The 24517-nt window shown below is 33.7% G+C and overlaps 3 protein-coding genes across 4 annotated transcripts in view; 1 reads left to right on the top strand and 2 right to left on the bottom strand.

Annotated features, from left to right (window-relative positions):
• Positions 1–668: 668 nt before the first annotated feature.
• Positions 669–16190, bottom strand: LOC149776123 (EKC/KEOPS complex subunit LAGE3-like). Of its 2 annotated transcripts, none has more exons than XM_089942377.1 (3): positions 16034–16190; positions 5443–5571; positions 669–1397 (listed from the first exon to the last, which is right to left on the bottom strand). In XM_089942377.1, the coding sequence occupies exons 1-3, from the start codon at positions 16069–16071 to the stop codon at positions 1283–1285; spliced, it is 282 nt and encodes a 93-aa protein (XP_089798503.1). In that variant the 5' UTR covers positions 16072–16190; the 3' UTR covers positions 669–1282. The 2 variants fall into 2 exon arrangements, with proteins under 2 accessions (XP_089798503.1, XP_089798504.1); XM_089942378.1 differs by lacking the exon at positions 669–1397 and adding an exon at positions 4880–5051.
• LOC149776124 (uncharacterized) lies at positions 5578–16028 on the bottom strand. Its single transcript, XM_089942376.1, has 5 exons — positions 15911–16028; positions 10310–10397; positions 10019–10144; positions 8855–9019; positions 5578–7802 (listed from the first exon to the last, which is right to left on the bottom strand). Exons 1-4 carry the CDS (start codon positions 15946–15948, stop codon positions 8939–8941), a joined length of 333 nt encoding a protein of 110 aa, XP_089798502.1. The 5' UTR covers positions 15949–16028; the 3' UTR covers positions 5578–7802; positions 8855–8938.
• A 33-nt stretch (positions 16191–16223) lies between the features above and the next one.
• The window catches only part of LOC149776122 (ADP-ribosylation factor-like protein 5B), a 47478-nt gene continuing 39184 nt past the window's right edge, over positions 16224–24517 (top strand). Inside the window, exon 1 of the mRNA XM_089942374.1 lies at positions 16224–16447. Within this exon, the coding sequence (XP_089798500.1) occupies positions 16402–16447 (46 nt within the window). The 5' untranslated portion in view covers positions 16224–16401. The remainder of the gene's footprint in view (positions 16448–24517) is intronic.

The following is a 24517-nucleotide window of genomic DNA, read 5'->3' as shown; positions in this document are numbered from 1 at the left end:
ACTTTTAGCCCAAAATATCACATGAAATTGTACATTTTGTTAAAAATAATGTGTACCACAATTTATTATCAATGATGAACTTCATCAAAATCTAAACTATTCATAATAAATTTAGGGAAAATGAAAATCATTGTGACAAGCATTTATGGCATTGTCACCGAAAAATTTATTTTAAACAGAGATGGACAATAATGATGTTTTTTTTCAATGATAAAGATTTTACATAAGTTAATTTTGTAAAAAAGGGTTTGAGATTATCCCATTCCATGTGCATATTCAAATATTATTGAGTTCTTGTTTTTCCCCTCCAGGAATGAAGCATCATTTTTATTGCTATCTGCATTATGATATTTATCACAGTTAATATTCTATGGGTCTTCTATATCATTTTGTTAAAACACTGAATTTGGACTAAACTACTATAATACTAAAAAAATACAATTGGTGATATCATTTCAGCATTTTCTATGTAAAAATGAATGAATATATGAAATAATGAACCAATGCAGGAAATAGTGTAAACAAGAGAACAAACAAATGAATAGATGGATGAAAGAAAAAAAATGAGTTAAACTGAGTATTAATATCAAAATTTAAAAACATATGTGAATGCAAAAATGAATGACATGAAATAAGAATTATTAGAAGTACAGAATGCTAAGCTCAGCTCATATAGAAATATTTATTAACTAAGTTTCACATACAGATGTTTTAATTTTAATGCAATCAGGAGTTGTAAACAAAAGAACAGTGGTTGTTCCTTTTTAATTAGAGATGTAGTAGTGTGTTCATTCAATACAATAATGATCTTCTAGCCATACAGACAACAGACTTTTAATAGTGTTCACAAGCTATGATAATCTCCCATGTGTAGAGGACTTGATGACAAAACCACATGGATTTCCCCCTAATTAGAGGACCCAATGACAAAACCACTTGGATTTCCCCCTAATTAGAGGACTTGATGAAAAAACCACTAGGATCTCCTCCTAATTAGAGAACCCAAGGACAAAACCACTAGGAACTTCCCCATAATTGGAGGACCTAATGACAAAACCACTAGGATCTCCCCCTAATTACAGGACTCCGTGACAAGCCATGAATATCCCATAAAATCCTTTATCACAAACTTCAAAAATACATCAAATGTCCTCCATCCCCTAACACAACAATAATTTCAATCTCTTGGGGTAAAATAACACTGCATCTTTTAACTTTAATTCTTATTTCTATTTTCCACCAATGACTGCTGCCTTTAAATGAAGATTGGTTCCCACTATCATTATTTCAGTCTTGGTGGTCCAAATCTTTCCATTGTTTGCACAACCAGTCCAAGATGGTCAAAGAAAGTATTTACACTGACACGTAAAAATCTTGCTTCGTGAGATTCAAAATGTCTGAAAAAGAAAAGAAGTTACATTTCATGCAACAAGTATGCCAGTATTATAACAAGGAGAGCATGTTGCAAATTATCTTCTAGTGTTTTAAATAATATTATGACAGGCTTAATGAAATATGGATGTAATTACAGGACTGTTGAGGTCCCATAGTCCTTGTTATATACAGAGTTTACTGTTTATGTGGTTTTATGTGTGCAGATAATCAAGATAATTTCTTTTTGCCTGGTAAATGAGTTCACATACACCTCATGTCCTTTCCATGGACTTAGCTCCATGCCCGTTTTTGGGATGAGCACATGGCCATGTGGATTAGGGGGAGGACGAGCACATGGCCATGTGGGTTAGGGGACGAGCACATGGCCATGTGGGTTAGGGGGACGAGCACATGGCCATGTGGGTTAGGTGGATGAGCACATGGCCATGTGGGTTAGGGGGATGAGCACATGGCCATATGGGTTAGGGGGATGAGCACATGGCCATGTGGGTTAGGTGGACGAGCACATGGCCATATGGGTTAGGTGGATGAGCACATGGCCATGTGGGTTAGGTGGACAAGCACATGGCCATGTGGGTTAGGGGACGAGCACATGGCCATGTGAGTTAGGGGGACGAGCACATGACCATATGGGTTAGGGGGATGAGCACATGGCCGTATGGGTTGGGGGATGAGCACATGGCCATGTGGGTTAGGTGGATGAGCACATGGCCATGTGGGTTAGGGGGATGAGCACATGGCCATGTGGATTAGGGGGATGAGCACATGGCCATGTGGGTTGGGCCACTGATGTATGTAAGCAAGTCAAAAGCTGCCATCACTCCCATCATGGTTTAATTTCTGCTGGTAATGAATGTAAACTTGCAAACCAGTTTGATTATATTGATAAAGTTCTATATAAATTTCTTTCATATAATCATACATCCAAACATAAAATGAGATCATGGGATATGTGCTTTTATCTCATTTGGTATATAGGTGTCAATTTATAATTATAATTTTAACGTATATATCTTGCGTTTCTCAGCAGAAATCTATCGGGTCTGTGCATACAGCTGAGTGCACCTCCAGTCCTCACCTCTGACCTTGTTGCATACTATTTGTACTATGTGCTAATTCCTTATAAAGGATGGAGGTAACAACCCTAGGTATATAAGAACTCATTCAGTTTTATGTACAGACCAACTAGATTTCCTTTCAGAAATGCAAGATGTGTACATTATATTTATAACACCAGAGGAAAACCACCTATCCCTTAATTCTAAATGCTATGTTTGGGTACATGATTATATGAAATAAATTTATAATCAAACCAATATATGTGTAAATTTTATGTAAAAATTATTAAGTCTATGTGGTAGTCTATATATAAAATATTTGCTCAGTTAATATGAAACTAGTGATATATCCATATTATATCTTTCTAGCACTTTTGCATGAATGTCATGAATGATCTGGGGCCCTGAGTGGCCGGGTGGTCTAAAGCACTCTCCGTTACGGATCACTGCCATCTCACCTGTCTGCATGGGTTCGAGTCTCGGATTCATCCAATGTGGGTATGTGAGAAAGCTTGCCAGTAGCTTTTCGTGGGTCGGTGGTTCTTTCCGGGTTCTTCCTCCACCATTAATACTGGCCGCCATGTATAGCCTATTTAGTGCTAAAAAATGGCGTTAAACCCTACAACAACAACAACAACATGAATGATCTTCTGGTAGGTACATTATACTGAAGTTATATTATCCAATTTAGATTGGAACTTGTACAACAATACACACATACACAGCAATTCATGTAATACAAGGTACTGACCATTTAACTTTTAAGGGTGGTTCAGGGTGAGATTTTCTTTTGAGCCATCTTATTTTCTTTTGAGCTATCTTATTTTTTTTGTCTGAAGATAATATTTGTTTCCAGATACATTATTATCTGTAAATCTAGACAAGATATTTTTCAGCTATTGACAGCTTTTGTTTTAAAAATGTGCCCAGAACATTAAATAGTTGGTTCCTGATATAAATGTGTTACAGAGTTTTACATATGATGGTATGTTTAGAAATACGGCAGTATGCAATTTTTCATGGTACTCTTCAAGTAGGTACTACTTTAAAAAAAATTACACCACTATAATATTAGTGTTAAATCCATTTACCTAGCAAGTAAATATATAACAGAAGAATTTGGCCAAAATAAAAAATAATGTACCCATCCCAGCATTTTCTTCTCAGTGTTTCAGTCAGACATCAGTTTAAAACCCACATGCAAGCCTCTGGAACAATCATGGCTCATGGAAATACTCATTTGGAAATACTCCTTACACAAAATTATTATCATTATTATTATTTCTTGGATGAAGGATATTTTTCATGGAAAATGTTGGGAAACTGTTTTCTAACTCTCTCTCTCTCTCTCTATCTCTCTCTCTCTCACACACACACACACACACACACACACTAAATAACTGGATATGTTTCAAATAAAACATTATACCTTTACTGTTAAAGCGTTTCAGAATTCATAATAGGTATAATAATAACAATAATAATAATAATAATAATAATAAATGACACAATGATTTAATTAACCAGTACATAAAACATTGGATGCTACGTACATCCAGGCATGGAGTTGATTACAGATGCTTGATAATTACAATTATGATTACAGGTTGTTTGTCACTGATGATTATGATTATGGAAATCATGATTACAATTATGGAAATCATGATTACAATTATGGAAACCATGATTACGATTATGGAAACCAGGATTATGATTATGGAAATCAAGATTACGATTATGGAAACCAGGATTATGATTATGGAAATTATGATTATGATTATGGAAATCACGATTATGATTATGGAATTTATGATTATGATTATGGAAATCATGATTATGATTATGGATACCATGATTATGATTATGGAATTTATGATTATGATTATGGAAATCGTGATTATGATCATGGAAACCATGATTATGATTATGGAAACCAGGATTACAATTAAGGAAACCATGATCATGATTATGGAAATCATGATTATGATTATGGAAACCATGATTACAATTAAGGAAACCATGATTATGATTATGGAAATTATGATTATGGAAATCGTGATTATGATTGTGGAAATTATGATTATGATTATGCAAATCATGGTTATGATTATGTAAATCATGATTATGATTATGGAAATCATGATTACAATTATGGAAACCAGGATTACAATTAAGGAAACCATGATTACGATTAAGAAAACCATGATTATGAAAATCATGATTATGATTATGGAAACCAGGATTACAATTAAGGAAACCATGATTATGATTATGGAAATCATGATTATGATTATGGAAACCAGGATTACAATTAAGGAAACCATGATTATCATTACAAGTACAGGGGGATGATGTGTCAATCACTATGTATTTGCTTGTTATCTTTTTTTGCTATGGGCAGATATCACACATTGTATAACTGATGATTAAACAATTCTGACTCTATGTAAATGTTTATTGATAATTATTTACATTCAAATTAACATGCTAAATGAGCACAATGATTATTGCTCACTGTAATTGATTGCATTCAATTATGATTACAATCGTAATCAGCCCCATGCCTGGCTACATCTGTCACATTTAGCAAAGGTTCCACTGAAATAAAATCATAAGCATCTGTAAGTGAAATTACCATATAATCAATTATAATTACCATATAATCAATTATAATTACCATATAATCAATTATAATTTCTTTTAATCTATTTGGTAAAAATGCCATTCTGCACCATTCCAGCTGTTTCAGACCTCCAGCCATTGTAAAATAAAATGGCCTCAGCTTTGGCAAGACATGTGGACAAATAAATCGATTATTTATTGACGATGAATTTTACTAAGTTCCCAATAATACACAAGTGTTTTCAAAATAGCTAATAACACCATGGTTAAAGCAGAATTTGTGACCCTTTGCTGCAAGTTGGATTCTCCACTGACTGAGATATTCTAATGAATAAACAAGATGTAATCGAATTATGATGACTTTTACATGTGTAACACATTATCGTTGTGGATCATTGTCTTCTTGACACTGCTTCTTTTGGGTTCAGCATCAACGCTGAGTGTTCCGTGTGCTATCTCTGCCTCTTTGCTTGTTGGAAATGGAATACTGAGGTCTCTGAAGAATTATGTCAAGAAAATAATTTAACAAGATATGTACAAAAATGATGAATATTCCAGATCAAGACCCTTACATGCTTGTGCTGGATGAAACAGAACCCCAGGAAAGCATCACATTTTGTGCCCACAATGTGGGTATATGAGAAAGCATGCCAGTACCATCCAGTGAATTGGTTATTCATCCCAGGTTCTTCCTCTGCCAAATGTACTGACCACCATGTTTAGCCCATAATGTGCTGTAAAATGGCATTAAACCCATAAAAGCCAAACGAAAAACTTCAGTCCCCCCCACTCTTGGAAAGAAATAGGGACGTCTGTAAAGTACATATCATGAAAGAGTGGGTTTGGCAAAAGTGTATGCCTGTGTATGGGAAGGGGATGACTATTCATAAGTACATACATTTTGTAACACAAGTATTTAACATTTTCCTCAGACAAACATTGGTTATGATTTTGTGTAAAATTCAAGCTGCATTTTATAGTTGATGTTAAGACTGTATCATTTTCATTTTGAAGCATTAAAAATCATTCTGGTTAAGTTTATTACATACCTTTAAAACTTAAAAATGCTCATTTTCAATGAATAAACTTCATCTTTCAAAGTCTGATTGTCCCAGCTATTGTTGGAAAAAGGAGGGGGGTAACACACATGGAAAATGGGTAACAATGTTCTCAGACTGAAACATGATACCCAAGTCAAAATGAGCCAAAACCAAAACCAGCCACAATGTACCCAAGTCAAAATGTACCCCAAAAGCCTACTCAAATTAAAACAAGACCCAACATGCTGAGGTTCCAACATTTACTGTTTTAGTTTCATAAGTTGAAAGTTCTTCTCTGTAAGTTGTGAATAAACAAAGATGTTTTTAGATTGCTTTTGATTGAAAATTGTGAAAAGATACATTGACTATATGGTAACAACATCTTGGCCTTTTGAAATTTCCTTTGATATTGAGAGCCCTTCAAACAAATTTAATTTGGAATAGCTCAGCATACTATTCTATAGCTCAGCATACTATTCTATTGTAAAGGTCATGCAGGTCATATTTGCATTCAACACCGATTATTTTAGTAATCATTTTCTGAATATGATTCTACATATCTTTTAATAGCAATTATTCACTTTAATGGGATCCTTATCATCCATATTCATTTGGAAGGTCTTTAATGGGATCCTCATACATCCATATTCATTTGGAAGGTCTTTAATGGGATCCTCATACATCCATATTCATTTGGAAGGTCTTTATTTACATGCACCGTGTGCTGTGATGTCACAATGAAGCATATACAAGTTGATATATTGTGACAATTGGACACGACAGGCTCTTTTCTTGACCTAGTTTAGTATCTGGCCACCACTTTATAAACCCAAAATGATAAATCATTTTCATCTGGAAATTTCCTGATGACAGTCTAGGTGCAGATCATTAAATAATCAGGATTTAATAGACTTTGGTTAAACAAATTTACTATGTAATGTAAAAACAACAATTTATATGTAAATTTAATATCAGTAAATGTGCATACATGACCTGTATGACTTTTACATAAGAGGTGTAATTTGTAAACTAAATCCATCTGCAAGTCGTAGGATGAAAATAAAAATCAATATGGATGGATGGATGGATAGGTGGATAGACAGATAGTTTGATAGATAGATAGTCTGATAGAGAAAATGAGATAACTATACAAATATTAACTGTGAACTAGATCTGGCTTATGAAGTTCATATCAAAACTTTTATTGCATCAAACACAAAACGTGTTTATACAGCAAGAGCATACCATATATGTATTTCTGAATGTGAATAGCGGTGTGACTAATTTACATTTCACTTGCGAACTTAAACATAGAAAATTTCCAATAATACTCATAGATTTATGAAATTGTTCGTATGTTGTACATACACAATTAATAAAAGAAACACAAGTTGTTCTTTCCAAAAGAGTAATCAATCATGGTGCCTCTCTCTCTCTGTGTAACAAAAAACCCATCAGTTGTTGCGTATGCGTGACCACAATCACTTAAAAGCTTGTCAGTATTCATGATCCCAGTATTAAGATATCTTTTTCTGTTTTATTTCTTCTTGGGTATTTTCTTAGGTTTTTTTCTCCGACACCAGCCTCATCTGGATAGCCACATATGCTGCCTCATCATAGAACTTCCTGATCAGAAGGTAGAATGGTGGTATCCCACAGGATCTAACATTCAACCTTCTGTGCCAACCTGGGAGGGGAAAAAAAAATATTACTTTTCTTTGTTAAAAATGAAATAGTTTTTAATAACCTAAGTAGAAATAAGGGTGTAACAGAAAAATAGTGTTAATTTTCTTTAGGATATATGTCTGTTTGATGTTATAAGTTTATTACAAAATTAATTTTATCATGACAGATTAGGAAGCTACTTTGCTGCCAGTGAGATGTCAGTTTGAAATCATTTAAAAATAATAGTCAGTTAAAGGTTCAGTTTGTAATTATCAGATATTTTGTTATCCAGTAATTTTTCATATTGACATGTTGTTGTTGTTGTAGGCTTTAACACCATTTTTTGGCACAGGTTAGGCTACACATGGCGACCCATATAACTGGTTCAGGAAGATCCTCGGAAAACCCCGGGAAGAACCACCAACCCACGAGAAGCTACTGGCAAGCTTTCTCTTGTACCCATGTTAACCAAGCCTGAGACTCAAACCCACGCAGACTGAGGTGAGAAGATAGTGATCTGGAACAGTGAACACTTTAGACCACTTGACCACTCTGACATTACAGAAAGTGTAAATCAAAGATATTATTCCTTCAACTTCATTATTTGTTGTGACTGAATGCATGTAAACACTCCAGTCTTCTGGTTGCCATAAACTGCCATTTGTCCACATTGCCTCAATATACCCCGCCCCCATACAGGGTTTCATTTAATTATTTGCCTTCTGACACAAATAGTGAAATGTTGGCTCTATGTGCTCAGTGGAAAGGAAAGGTATGACAAACAATTTCCTACAGAACTTAAACATGTCTTCCCTTTCTATATAATTGCTCACCCATCCAAGATCCAGAAGAGAATGAAAACTCTAGTTGTCATGGCAATACTGAATTGTTACTGCCATTTCTTAACTCTGATATTTATAGTTACATTTGGCAGGAAAATATAACAATATGTTGAATATTATAAATGATAGTTAAGTAAATGTCTTCACCAAAACTACTTGTATCGCCGTTAATAATAACAACTACAAAAACATATGAATAAAGGAAACAAAACACAATAAGATATAAACATACTTGCATCTTTGTCCAAAGTGCTTGTAACCCATGGAAATAACACCAGCTAATTCTTTCCCAGGAAAAAAAATCCCTCACAGCAATCTACAGGTCTGCCTCAAAATAAATCACAAATTCTTCGACATGTGGATCTCCTGGAATTAGTTTTTTCAGCTTCTGACATACCTGAAAGTAATTATATCTTTAATTATTGTCTCAGAATATATATTTAAAAATTAAAAAAATAACCTGTTTCTATTTATTGTGTTTTATTTCTATTAAATATTTGTTTCCTATAATTGTAAACTTTTCAATCAAACTTTTTTGACAAGCACAAAGAAATATGAAGTTCATATGTTAACTTTAAGACTTTTTTGTAATCCTGTTCATTTCTCCTGGATATAAATATAAATGCCATGGCAACTTGTTTTGTTTCATGATCCAACTTCAAGAAGGCATGAATCATGAAAAGCTGCTGAAATGGTTCTCTGTGTCGCAGAACTTTCAAGGCTGCATTCCAAATACCGCCTTTTACTCTCTGCAGAATAAAAAGTTGCATTTGTGTCACAAAAAATAAGACGCCTGGTAAGTGTAACATTTTTTCTTAAGAAGTTCTGCATAAGGAAACTTGTGTCAATCAGGATTTGAATTTTGAAAATTCACCATATGTATTGAAACAAAAAAGTTTTTTAAAAAAAAGTTAAAATGGTCATCCATTGGTATATTTATGGCTGAGGTTACATAATTGTTAAATTGCCTTTTTTCAAGACTGATTTTGTTCCCAAAAACAAACCTGGCATAAACAAATGTCTTCAGTTTCAGATCTTTCTTGTAAATATCCAAGTTGCTGAATTTGCCAAAGCTGTTTCAAAGAATTGGCAAGTGGTCTCAAGTAAATACAGCACACAAGATACTGGTTGCAGAACTAAAGATGGCATTGTGGCATCAGCCTGCATGTTAAAATGTTGTTTTATATTCAGATAAAACATTTTTAAATGACTACCATATATAAAACATCAAGATATATATGTGCCACATGAGAAGACAACACAAAATGCTTCCTTATTACCTCATTCTTAACAAGATACAGTATATGCAAAATGATATAACATTTAAATATTTTATTCTTTTCCAATATCTCACTTCCTATTGCTAAATTTTATGTAGATTAAGTTTTATACAGACATTCTTCATGTTGATATCCCTCTCTCTTGTAATGACAAGTGGTGAACTGTCAGCCAATTTCTCAATATCCACCTCCTTTACTCTCATGTCACTATCATCAGAAGTAGCAGTGTTCACTGTTACTGACTGTACAAAAAAGTATAACTATAAATTAACTTTAAAGGTGTTACTTATAAACTTATATAAAGTTGTAAATGATGCATACATTTTTGGATTGATCTAATTTATAATTTTTGTAATCTTGTATATTTATCACGTAGAAGAATACAAACATTTCAAATGCAACCTTACCTTTGCTAAATGTCTTTTACAGGGCTCACAAATGAGCTCTAGTTTCAATTCACCATTCCTCTTCTTTCTATATATGTATTTTGTATACCTAAAAGTAAAATAGCATTTGTAAACATGACTGAAAAATTAAAAGGTACATTAAGTAAGTAGTATATGAGAAAAAAAAGAAATCGCAAAGATTTAGATAATATGTACAAGATGTAATAATTTTGTAATGTCAGGATACTTATCATTACAAAATGTAATAATTTTGTATTGTCAGGGTACTTATCATTACAAAATGTAATACTTTTGTATTGTCAGGATACCTATCATTACAAAATGTAATAGTTTTGTATTGTCAGGATACTTATCATTACAAAATGTAATAGTTTTGTATTGTCAGGATACTTATCATTACAAAATGTAATAATTTTGTATTGTCAGGATACCTATCATTACAAAATGTAATAATTGTGTATTGTCAGGATACTTATCATTACAAAATGTAATAATTTTGTATTGTCAGGGTACTTATCATTATAAAATGTAATAATTTTGTATTGTCAGGATACTTATCATTATAAAATGTAATACTTTTGTATTGTCAGGATACCTATCATTACAAAATGTAATAATTGTGTATTGTCAGGATACTTATCATTATAAAATGTAATAATTTTGTATTGTCAGGATACTTATCATTACAAAATGTAATACTTTTGTATTGTCAGGATACTTATCATTACAAAATGTAATAATTTTGTATTGTCAGGGTACTTATCATTACAAAATGTAATAATTGTGTATTGTCAGGATACTTATCATTACAAAATGTAATAATTGTGTATTGTCAGGATACTTATCATTTCTAAAAGATAATTTAACTCATACTGTAATCATATTAAATTAACTCAATGGCCATTAAACAAGAATAGTAGTACATGTAGTATTAGTACTGATTTCATTTTAGAGCAAATAATGTTATACCGGTAGTATATCAGATGTTGAATAAATATTGTCAATTGTTTTACTTCTAATTTTTATGAAAAAAATATAATTCAATAAATAAATAAACTTACTAGAGTTTCCACAGGCTCTATGTTGCCATAGTCCGCAGATATCACAATCTATTGCCTGCTGACATCACATAACAGGTTTGCTACACTCTATACACAAATACATGCTTGGGTGTATTTACGTATTGAAAATGTAAACTTTTTCCAGAAATTACTGTGTTTCATATGCAAGAATTGCAATTCATATACCCTCTTCCAGGCCACCATCCAAACAATTGCAATTGCCCTTACAGTAAGACGACTGTCTGCAAGTGCCTTTGTAATAATAATTAGCTTTTCATCAAAGATCAAAGCAATGCGCATGTAGAAGTTGTGATAGTACACACAATTCTGTTTGTGTGACAATTAACTGATCAGGATAAAAAGAAACTTAAAATACAAAGAGAGAAGCACCATAACTTAAATTGAATTTAGGTGGGTTTTTTACTTTCATGTGAGTCATCAAATATTTCCAATTCACTTGTTGGTAAACGATAAATATGATTAATACAATAATTGCATTCTATAGGGCTTCCATGCAAACTGATGCAAGAGCACATACTGCAAGAAAATTGTTGGTCAGTGAGCTTTTTTTATAAGATATTAATTATCTCTACCAAATGTTACTTTAGATCTGGGTGGATTAAAGGTGTTTAATTTTTAAAGTTCAGCTTCTCTGATTTTTCAATAAGTTTGTAGCAATACATGGACTTTAATACAGCTAAATATTTTATATTACTCCTTAAAAGCAATAGTATTTAACAAAAAGTGGTACAGAAACAAATTATTACAGCTGATTCAAGCTGGTATGACTAAAATATGTAATGGAAAAATGGAATACAATGGAAATATTATAAAATACACAATGGAAAAATGCCATGCAATGGAAATAAAGATGCAACGGAAATTATTTTTTGTGTTTTTTATTTTTTTATTTTAAAAAGGTTTTAATCATCAGAGGTATACATATCTGTATTGCAAAATAAAATTACTTGTCAAAACTGACACTAACAATTGTATCAGATGGGGTGCTACCGTCTCACCTATAAATGACAACGCTCTCCCTTCCCCGATCTTTTTTTTAAAAACCTCGCGTTCTTGTGTCGGGTTGATCAATAATAAATACCAATGCAATTTACTAGTATTATAATATCTTTCGACTTTAATCTGTTAAGAAATAAATGACAAATCACTCCATCGCATCACTTCATCGCTTGGCCAAATACTACACAATGGAGAGATGAAGCAATTGGCCCTAACAGGATTCCATATAAATGACCTATAAAATAAATAAATGACCAAAAACAAATGTTGCAAATATTTTATTGTCATAAAGAAGTGGTTTATCTGTCTGTCTGTCTGTCTCTCTCTCTCACATGCACACACACACTCCAGATAATTAACCTGATTTGTTATTATATTGATTCGGTATTAAGATGGTGAAAAAGAATAATGTGTAAGTATATTACTTTCTCCAATTCGTCATTTATAATATTTTTAGTCCATTCTGATGCTGGCCATATTCGCTGGCCTGGCTTTTTTCCAACATTTTCAGAGGCCTTGAGACACTTAAAGTCTAGGTTGCTGGCACTGATATAACTGGATTTTGTTGTTGTTGGTGGTTTTGCCAGCATAAATTTGTGTATATGCCTGTCTTTCTCCATTTGTGGCATACCATGCCATACTAGTTGTGGAATGCTGTTACATTGAAGGTGCTAGATGCCAGTCTCCTTTGCTATAAATGGCACATCTGAGAAAGAGAATTTGGTTTTTCATAACAGTTCCGATCTCTTCACTAAGTTCTGGGAACTTGTTTCTGTCCCAATTAACTGCCACCTTTAACTTATGGTTGATGGGCTCACTAGTGATGAACTATGTCTGACATGGAAGGATACAAATCTGCAAATGGTCTGTCATGACAGACTACTTGGTGTTCTGGTAGATAATAACCTATCATGGACTGAATATATCAAACATATCAGTAAAAAAGTCAATTCAAGTTTATGGCTTCTCAGTAGGATAAGACATTTTCTCCCTGAAAGGCACAGAAAACTACTTTATAACAGTTACATACAACCCTATTTGGACTACTGTAGTACAGTATGGGGTAATTCAAATGATAAAAACATAGCAAAGCTGGCACATCTTCAAAAAAGAGCATTTGGGCTAATATCAATCCAGAAAGAAAGCAAGGAAAGTTTAGCTGGTAGGTTAAAAATATTACCTATTAAAGACCGAATCTTTCTGAGAAAAGCCAAATTAATGTACAGGATATTTCATAATAGTGCTCCTGAATATTTACAATCACTATTCCAGTATAGGCTACCTGGTAATACTCCCCACCTGCGATCCATGTCTACCAAACAGTATAAAATTCCCAAACCAAATAAGGAGTTATTTAAAAAAAAGTTTCCAATACTCTGGAACTCTGCTCTGGAATAGTATTCCAGTTGAGATTAGGAATGCCCACTCTATTTCCTTCTTCCAAACCCAATATATCCAGTGGCTTCAGAGATGCAGCTTAAATAAATAAATTCCTTTGTATGAGGGCCTCAAGGTAGATTAGTTTTTAGCTAATTGTGTCACCCTCTTTAAATAAGGTCACTGTTATTATTATTATTACTGGTGCACTGATTACTCCTTCGCGTAATGGATGGAAAACATAAGTGTTGATTTTGCCCATCACGAATCTTTGACTTGAAAACTGGAATATGACTTGAAAACTGGAAATTGTTGTAAATAGGGTTCAAAATTCTGACATGTTGAATCAAATTCTGTATCATCCGAGGCAAATATTATTCCAAAATTATTTCCAAAAATGATATGGAGTATTCTTTAACAGGCCACCACACATGCCCCAGTTTCTTGAGGCTGTTGTCGTACATTGTCATGAATGTGTTTGGTACATAACAAAAATTTTGCCTCAGGGAATTTGGCTTTCTGGGCATTCGTCATGCTCTTTTCTTCACCACTTCTAATGGTTAATCGCGCTTTGTGTCCAAATCGATCGCTAACGTGTGAGACAAATTTCCCTTAAGTTTCCTCTTTGGCATCATAATGTATCATGCACGGCCCAAACATTACCAGAAAATCATTGGTTCTATTGCTTATCACACATCGGTTTTTGTAAGACTGTGACATAGAAATGTCCCAAGTTGAAAGTTTTCTCATCACCTAGAACACTCCCGTCATCTTCTTCACAATTTCTGATCGTATCATCCATCTGTTGGTTGCTATAAACAATGACAACAGGTTTTTTGTGTTTCGTCAAAATTATTTCTTGGATGACTGGATTATTGTGAAACTCACTTAAAACACTGACCACATCATCAGCTATATTTATTCAAGAGTTCATATTTTCTTCACGTTTTCATTTGCGGTCTCTGAATTTCTCGTCGTTTATTTGTTTCGTAGATTTTGGAGCTGTGAAACTGTTGTCTTCTATAAGTTTTGTAGAAATGTTGCTGACTTTCTAGTGGTTTGCCATTTCAGCAGCTCTCTGAATAATTTTTGGGTCTGTCCTTACACATGACTCCAATTTCTTAGAATTTCCGTGCTTTTTAAAGATTGTTGGCATTTCGTCGCAGTATTCCACAATGGCCAGCATTTGTTTCTCTACAGGAAAGGAATCGGGCAATCCAGCAATTGTTGTTACCTGTTTTTTGAATGATTTGTCTTCCATCAATTTAGTATAATATCTATGCAGTGTTAAAACACTTGATGACTGAGAAAATATTGGTTCATATGAGATCCCACCATTGACCATTTTCTTGACACAGTACTGTTCCTTTTTTATATATACGGTACGTAATTTGTCAACAGAATCGGTGACAACAAAAGTCTGATTAACTGTTGTGGCGAAAACCAATGAAACTGTCATCAATAATGGTTCAAAACAGTTGGTAAAATTTTCTCCACAGGAAAGGTCAACATAAATAAATTCTAATGATACTTAATTTAAATTGTAGACGTATTTCGTAATGTACGTTGGAGCTAGATCATACGATAAGATAGTTCCACTGCGTCTGCCGATTTCCATTGCTCATCAGGACTAAAACTGTCATATGAAACAATACACTAAATTAATGTAATTATTTAAAGCGAGTTTGGGTCATGTTTAAATCTGGTTACATTTTGACTTGGATACGTTTCGGTTAGGGTGACTAAGGTCGGTTTGGGTTTCGTTTTAACGCGTTTTAACGTCGAAACTGGCCGATATTTGTAACGTTCATGTACTTTATCATTTCGGACGTTCCCATACTAAAATACCCCACCCAACCCAACCCGGGCGGTCGCCCATAACGTACACTCCTTACAACGGCCCTGGTCCAGACAATGGGGTTCGATACAATGAAAATTAGCCTTTCGGAGTATCCGTCCATGAACCAAGGGATGGGGTATAACTTGTAACAACAGAACACTTGTTACGGGTTAGACCTCCCCATCCCTTGATTCGTGGACGGATACTCCTAATTTTCTTTGCAAAGAACCCCTGTGGTCCAGATGAATGGTTTTGTGGTACTGAACAAATGATTATTAATATAGTGTGATCAATGTACTGCACCGTGTAAGTGGCACCCGGTATTTGGCCTGCTCAGTCATATTGTCACGCTAGAACGAAACTATCCTTTAAAATTAATTAGTTGGCTATTTTATCAACTTTATCTTTCCCAAAGTTAAAGGATACACAACATATGGTTCACTGTTGGCTGCAGCGTTGTCCATTCTATCAAAACAACAAGTGCTTAACTGATAGTTAAAATGTGTTCATCAACACACATGTATATTACAGTAGTAAATAGATAAAACCAGTTCCGGTCCGCCAGTGAACTACGCATGCTCGGCAAGATTTGTTTTGTAGAATTTCCTGTGTTTCGTGTCAATGAAGTTGACAAAGGAGTGGGAACTAAATTATCCCATTCGTGGCGTGTTTTAAAGTTCGAGGGTTTTCCTAATGGATATAAATAGTGTGGACTCACCCTGAACTAGATGAGTAACATAACTGTGTGATAAGTTTTGTAGATTTCACTTATATTGCCCACAACTGACAGTAACATGGGGCTGCTGTTTTCTCGCTTATGGAGTTTTTTCACAAATGAAGGTGAGTTCAGTTTAGTTACACATTGTGCCCTCTGGCTATATACAGCTAGCGTTATATGTATTAAGCAGTGAAAATGTTCTTCGGCTCAAATGACAGATAAAAGTGATGACATGAGTGTATTCAGTGTCAGGAAGGGGAACAGTCTTATTTGTTATTGTTTTGTTCTGTCATTTTGTGGTCACACGACCCATCAGCGCATTTTGTACAGAGTTATTAGCTTGGGTAGTTAAGTTGATAATCCTTTGCTTTTAGAATGGATATAAAAAAATATACTGTACGAATTCTGAGGCTGTCCCCATGCGGTTGATGAAATCAGTGTGAAGTCCGTTGTCATTATTCAAGTTAAATTTATAATTTTGGGTGACAATTTTCGATAAAAAATAAAATAAGGAATGCGGAGTCGGTAGTGATTAATGCCAAATCACCTTATTCTAGTGTTGGTTTGGCTTCGTGATAATCAATAACTGATTATTAGTGATGAAGGAAAGTAAGTAGGCACCCTTTTTTGCGCTTAGATACTGGTCAGTTCATGTCATCTGCTGCTCAAATTGGTTAAGAGGAAATTAAATTTCCAGAACCTTTCCAGGAAGTAACCTTTATCAGATTTGTAAACCTTGCATCATTTAGCTTTCAGCCAAATTTCTTATTAATTTCCGTCAGTGTATGTTTTGTGTGTTGAAGTAAGACATTTGTGTTACTAATTTTAACTGTACTAGAATTACTTAGATATTGCTTTGCAAATAGTTAGGTCAGGATTGTACTGTCTGTGCACTTCCTTGTTCTTATATGACTACCCACCTTTTGTTAATTGCCACAATATGACTTAAAAATTGGATGTCTTAGAGGGTTTTTAAAAAAAAATCAAGTAGTAGGAGAAGGTTGGGAAAAAAATGTAATTTCAGTTTTTCATGGGTAATGACAATTCTGTGGGAGTAAGAGGTCTGTTGCCATCCATATATAAAAATGTACTTGTGTATCAACTCCACTTATAATGCATTTCTCTGATGGACTAGTAGGAAAGTTTGTGAAAAATATTAATTCTTTTATGATATAATTGAATATTCAATTGATATTGATAATTCCTGCCTCTGCTCTTCTGTTGATCTGATTGGTTTAACCATTTAGTCTTATTGATAAGGAAAACATGTACAGTAGAAGCTTCTTGAAAGACCACAACTTTTGCCAAAAAATGATGGTCTCTCAAGCAGGTGATCTCACATAACAATGGTATTTCAAGATAGGCTTTACTGTATCATGCAGAATCATCGCATTCACATTGCAATATGTTCATAATTCTTTGATTGCAATATATATATATATATATATATATATATATATATATATATATATATATATATATATATATATATATATATATATATATATACATACACACACACACACATTAGTTAATTGACTAATTGATTAAAAACATCAGTGAACAGTGTGATAAAAGATGCCTTGGAAAATTCAAGTTGCCAGATAATGTAATCATAAGGAAAACAAATAGACTTGTAGGTATTTGTTATAATACACCAGCTAATATTGGCAGTAAAAATAATTAGCATAAGAAGATACTGTATTATTGTGTAGGTACAGCCATGGGGAAAATATACTATAAACCTATTTAACATTGATGCATATCTGCTTGAAATTTGACAAATTTATAGATTTTTTTTATAAAAGAATTGTATTGAACTTGACTTAAATGTTTAATCTGTTACAATGTTTGTGTAGTATTCATTGCATGTTTTCCATATCCTTATATCCTTTGATATCTCACTGAGCAATATGTTTGAATTGTTTTGCATTGTTGATCATTGTCTGATATTGCTTGTATCAGTATGCTTTCTCTTTAGTTCTTTCCACACAGTATCACAGATCATATGTGTGTCTGTGGCTCAGTGAATATTTACATCAGTCTCTTTAAATTTACATATAATTACATAGTTTCATGCATAACCTATTTTAACAGTCAATACCTACCGTTTGTATCGACAAACGTCATGACGCTTGCCATTCATTACAAGCTGAAATAGTGGGGTTTGTGTGCAGCAGATTCTTGGATGCTGCCATAACCTGTGAAAGAGTCGGTTTGTTTATTAAGGGCTGATCAGCTTTTTTATTTGACCATAATTTAGTTGCCTCCCATTGGTTTCATGGTAGTGTCAAAAAATAACTCTGCCAGAAGTCAGGATGAAGATGGCAGATTACATGATGTACACAGACCAATCTTCTGCAGCATGTATTGAATAAATGGTGTTGTGCTGTATGCCAATATGTTTAAATCATTCATGCACAAAACAAATTTGGAAATTTTAGCTACATTCTGAGGTACTGACATTGAATGCCATCTGGAGAAAACTATAGTTCATCTTATTAATTTCTGTTTTATGCTGTCCCATCTGTAGTGCACAGTGGATACATCTGTGATATCTTTTACAAGCCACTTGTTGATATTTTTCCAAAAGTCAAACATGTACCTTCCTCACCTCATTAATAGTTCATGATCACCAGTTGTGATCATGATCAGTTGGGTTTGAACGAGACATCATTAAATTTGTTGGGCATGTAAATTGTTTATTACAGAATTGGAAAATGTAAGCATCTCTAGGGTGACCATAAAGCTTACCAAATCAACTTTTGTAAAGTTATGCTATTGTACATGGTGATTCCTGTATGAATACATTGTTCAACAATACTAGCTTCTATTGAAAACCCAGGTCTAGAAACCTGAATTACATGCTACATGCATATTGTTAGTTGTGGTTTAAAGTACACTGTACTTGCAGTTCTGTTTGGAAGTGCTATATTTTCCAGTAGTATAAAACGGATCATTTGCGAAATCCCTTTAAAGTGCATAAATCCAACAAAATCATACCTAATTCCAAGTAAAATGAAGCTCGCATCGGCATTAATTTCCTTGAGTTAAGCTGTTTAACATTTGGCCAAATACTGTATTTATGCAGTATTATTTTCAGTTAAGTATCTGTTACTTTGTATTGGATGACAACTTGCTCTTTAGTACTTTTTTAAGACATCAAGTTGCAGATATTTGTCACATGTTATGCATCCTATTCCCTAAAACAAAATGGTTGTCTCTAATTTGTTCTTGTTCAAACTGGTGAGGCTGATTACTTATGAGGGCCTCAAGGTGAAAGAAGATAAACTTAAATGTGTCATGTTGATTAGTGAGTTGCTACACCATAATGACTTTAATGCACTATGTTTACCCACCTCCTTTGTTGCAGAAAAAAATTGATCGTTTTGAAACACATTAGTTTGGTTTTATGCTGATTTTGAAGATGTCACTGTTGTGATTGATAGTTGAAATACAGAATTTTCATCTTTGATTGTTCCTGGAAAGATGCTAAATTTGTAACTATCCATTAAAGCATTGGGTGTCACGTGGTATATTCAAGCTGATTTCTGCCTTTTTTATTTGGTGGGGATTTTAGCAGGGGATTTTTACAGTGGCTTTTTTAAGTCTTTGTAAAAAGTTGATAGGTGATTATAGAATTTAAGAATGGCCAGGTAAAGTCATTGAGAATTGTTATAGTTGTAACATTATCAACAATCACAATCATCAGTGTTCTCAGCATAGATGTTAAAAACGTTAAAATTAAAATAAAAAACATAAAAAAACGCATTGTTTTCTCAATAAATAAAAAAAAACGTTCAAGTAGTTCTTAGGCAACACAAAAATCAGTATTTTACTTATTTACACGCTACATACCAGTTTTAAAGTTTCAGTGATACAAATATGAAAAAATGTCAAAAGTTTTAAACCGTAGTCCAGATAACATTTAATTTTTTCCACTCAACGTCGTTATCACCATCTGACTGATCTGACCACTCTGTGGTTTCCTCCATATAATTTATATTGTCCAGTGTTTCCTTTAGGCGAAGATTTGCATGCACAAACACTACATCTCGCACTCTCTTGCACTGCATACGGTTTCGCTTTTTCATGTGAACGAAGTCAAATGTTGACCAGTTTCTCTCGCAGGGCGGAGGCCAACGTCACCTGTGCTAAGACCCTAACCGCAACTTGTTTTGAAGTACCAAATATAAAAAACGTAAAAAACGTGTTTTTCGAAGTAAAATAAAAAAACGAAAAAAACCGTTTTTATCATCTATGGTTCTCGGTTGTCTTAGAGTTTCATTCTTTTATAATAATAAATATCTTGCAGTAAATTTAGCATCATCAGTCAGACTGCTATTTGAATAGTTTGGAATCCAACCTTTTTAACTCGTTGACTGCAAGTTTAAAAACCCCGTGGAGTACCCCTGATCTATATCTTTATTCAGAATGATAATACATATTATAATTGAAGCTAGAAATATATCATCTTAATCCCAAACTCATCATGGCTTAAAAGTATAGATTTATAAAAGTGAAAAATGAAACATTGCCAGAAGCTATAGGACTATGAATGTTTATACTGACAAAAAATTGCAAGTACTAACAAGTTAAATTTGAGCTCTGAACTTGTTTCTATTCCAGTTTTTTTTCTTCTAGAAACTCCAGTACAAGTTTTACAGACAGTTTTTTCAATGAGTAGGAGTGCATTGGCTATTAGATATCAGGGCTTTCTTCAGCACGTCTTCCTGTCATTTGAATGAGGCACATGAACTCCCATTGTTTCCATTTCAATTTTTACATCTTCCTGTCATTTGAATGAGGCACATGAACTCCCATTGTTTCCAATTCAATTTTTACATCTTCCTGTCATGTGAATGAGGCACATGAACTCCCATTGTTTCCATTTCAATTTTTACATCTTCCTGTCATTTGAATGAGGCACATGAACTCCCATTGTTTCCATTTCAATTTTTACATCTTCCTGTCATTTGAATGAGGCACATGAACTCCCATTGTTTCCATTTCAATTTGTACATCTTCCTGTTATTTGAATGAGGCACATGAACTCCCATTGTTTCCATTTCAATTTTTACATCTTCCTGTCATTTGAATGAGGCACATGAACTCCCATTGTTTCCATTTCAATTTTTACATCTTCCTGTCATTTGAATGAGGCACATGAACTCCCATTGTTTCCATTTCAATTTTTACATCTTCCTGTCATTTGAATGAGGCACACGAACTTGCACTGTTTCCATTTCAAGTTTTACATCTTCCTGTCATTTGAAATGTGGCAAATGAATTCCCATTGTTTCCATTTCAATTGTTACATCTTCCTGTCATTTGAATGAGGCACATGAACTCCTATTGTTTCCAATTCAATTTTTGCATCTTCCTGTCATTTGAATGAGGTACATGAACTCCCATTGTTTCCATTTAAAAATTTTCATGCCAAGTTATTTCATTGACTTGATCTTGCCATGCTGAATCTCTTTACATAACTCTGATGCTGTTTGCTCATGAAATAATGGTTCCATAAGGAAGTACATGTATATTGTTTAGTGAAAGCTGTTATAAGCCTTGGCAGTTGAAAGATAGTGTCTTCAAGAAGGGAAATTTACCAGCTTGGTTTAGTTGATATGGTAGCTGATTTCTTTGCATTAGTCTTTTCATTTGGTAGCTTAAAATATAGGTTTGATGTTAAACTTAGAGATGCATAGAGAGAGGTAGCATTGTAGGCTCAGGCATACATATCACAGAAGTAAAAAGGTATTTATTATGAAGAGCATTATAAACCAAGATATGAAATTCTTTTCTCAAAAAGATGCCAGTTTAAAGACTGAAACAAGTGAGCAGATTGTCATTAAATCACCGAGTACAATTCTAGCCATAGCAACTTTTGAAAATTCATTAAATCATAATTATTAGTTTATGTACATGAATCCCAAATAGTACAACAGTAGTCCATGACATGTAAATATAGGTTAGTTTTCTTGCATGAGCTGGTAGATATTTCTTTAGTTTTTGTAGCAATGTTAATATGGAAGCTAGAATGTTACAGAAGTGATTCATATCATGTTTCAGACTTGGTTTATCATATTACACTGTCACATACCCCCATGAGTAAGGAGTTTATAACATATTACACTGTCATATACTCCCATGAGTAACACGGTCATATACCGTCATGAGTAACACAGTCATATACCCCCATGAGTAACACTGTCATATACCCCCATAAGTAACACTGTCATATACCTCCATGAGTAACACTGTCATATACCCCCATGAGAAACACTCATATACCCCCATGAGTAAGGAGTTTATAACATAGTACACTCATATACCCCCATGAGAAAGGAGTTCATAACATATTACACTGTCATATGCCCCTTGAGTAAGGAGTTTATAACATATTACACTCATATACCTCCATGAGTAAGGAGTTTGTGACATATTGACATATTACACTGTCATATACCCCTATGAGTAAGGAGTTTATAACATATTACACTCATATGCCCCCATGAGTTTATAATATTCTACATTCATCAATTACAGATAGTTGAATAGGAATTTGCAAGGATAATCAGTTTTATGTTCTTAGTGACACTGTAGTGGTATTTTTAGAATCATATACATTGCATTGTTTTGATACCATTTACTGATATAATGATGACCATGCTGCATGTATTTCTTCATTGTTATGGTTTTAACCCTGATAATGTGGATTATAGCATTATTTGTATTCAGTGTTCTTTGTATACTGCACTCTGTCAGGTCCTTAATGCACAGGAGAAATAAGTTATATCCTTGGACTGAAACCCAAGGCAGACCGTATTGTATTTCACCTCGACCTTAGACTGCGACCAAGTTGTAATTGCTGGGTTCTGTTATTTGGATATACTGCTCCGGTGGCCTAGTGTTAGAACTAAAATATTAATGGGAAGTGTTAACTCAAAGTGAAATAATTTTCTTGAGTCAAGATTAGTAATTCTCTTTATTGAATGTGTAATAATTTTTTTCCTTTATCTTGCACACAAATCTTATGTCTGTTATCAAGATTGTCATAAACTTATGGCATTGTTGCAAACACACTTGTGATCGATTCCAATGGAGTGGATTAAGGTATTTATCACACACATTGGTATCCATTCATAGCAATATTCCAGATCTTTCCTTCTTATTCCATATACAATTCTGAACAAGTTAAAGAAAATTTTAACTAATCGGAACAATTGTCAATTTTGGACCAAGCTGCTTGATATCAGCATTCTATGAATGAAGTGTTTTTTTAAAAACTTGACCCTTGGACAGACATCGACAGTGCAGGCTATTCTGTCAAAGTTTAAAAGACCCTTCTCAACAACGAGATGTCCTACTAAAATAAAATATCTATTTTGTCATGTTTTTTGTTAACATGCTTTTAATATAAAATCATTTTAAATTGGATTAATTTATTGTGAACTTTACTGAAGAGTCAGTTATTGATATGGCAGTTGATTGCAATGTCTGTTCTTGCTACTGTAGTGGTGTGCTTATGCCTCCTTTACTAAATTAATATTTGGTGAGACTTCATATTTTCTTGGAAGTGGCAATAAGTTTCCTTTACTCAAGTCTTGAATAAAATGCCAGACTTTTTAAATATATCATGGTTATTATTATTTCCTCAAAGTTAATAATAATAAGCATATATTTCAAGCAAATTGGACTACATCTAACCTTACCCATCCATGCTAAGTTATTTTAGATTTATGCTTGACTGAGAGAAACCCTCCATATTTACATATATAATATGGGATGAGATAGGTCTGTCAGCTGAACTCTGTCTAGGCATTTCACAGTGGTGGAATTGGGGGTACTGGGTAATATGAAAATACAGGGTCCAGGAGAGGAGTAATACCTTTAAGAATTCATTATCTTTGTTCAATAGAGTAATACCTTAAAGAATTCATTACCTCTGTTCAGTAGAGTAATACCTTTAAGAATTCATTATCTCTGTTCATGTATTATCCTTATTGCCAATTAAGTCTTTTTCTTATTAGTGTCCTGTTGGGGGAAAATGTACATGTACAGGATTCTTTGACACTTTGTGTCCAAGAGGGGCATTTCAAAATCCAGTATGTCTTGAAAGTTCTTCAGAAAGCTTTGGGCAAAGTATTCGTATTGAAATTGTGAACCGAACCTGTTTTTGATACAGATGG

Source organism: Sinohyriopsis cumingii, chromosome 18, assembly GCF_028554795.1.
Source record: "Sinohyriopsis cumingii isolate HCF-2022 chromosome 18, ASM2855479v2, whole genome shotgun sequence".
NCBI classification, from domain to species: Eukaryota; Metazoa; Mollusca; class Bivalvia; order Unionida; family Unionidae; genus Sinohyriopsis; species Sinohyriopsis cumingii.
Note: the sequence above shows the minus strand (reverse complement) of the source record. Positions and strands in the feature narration are given on the sequence as shown.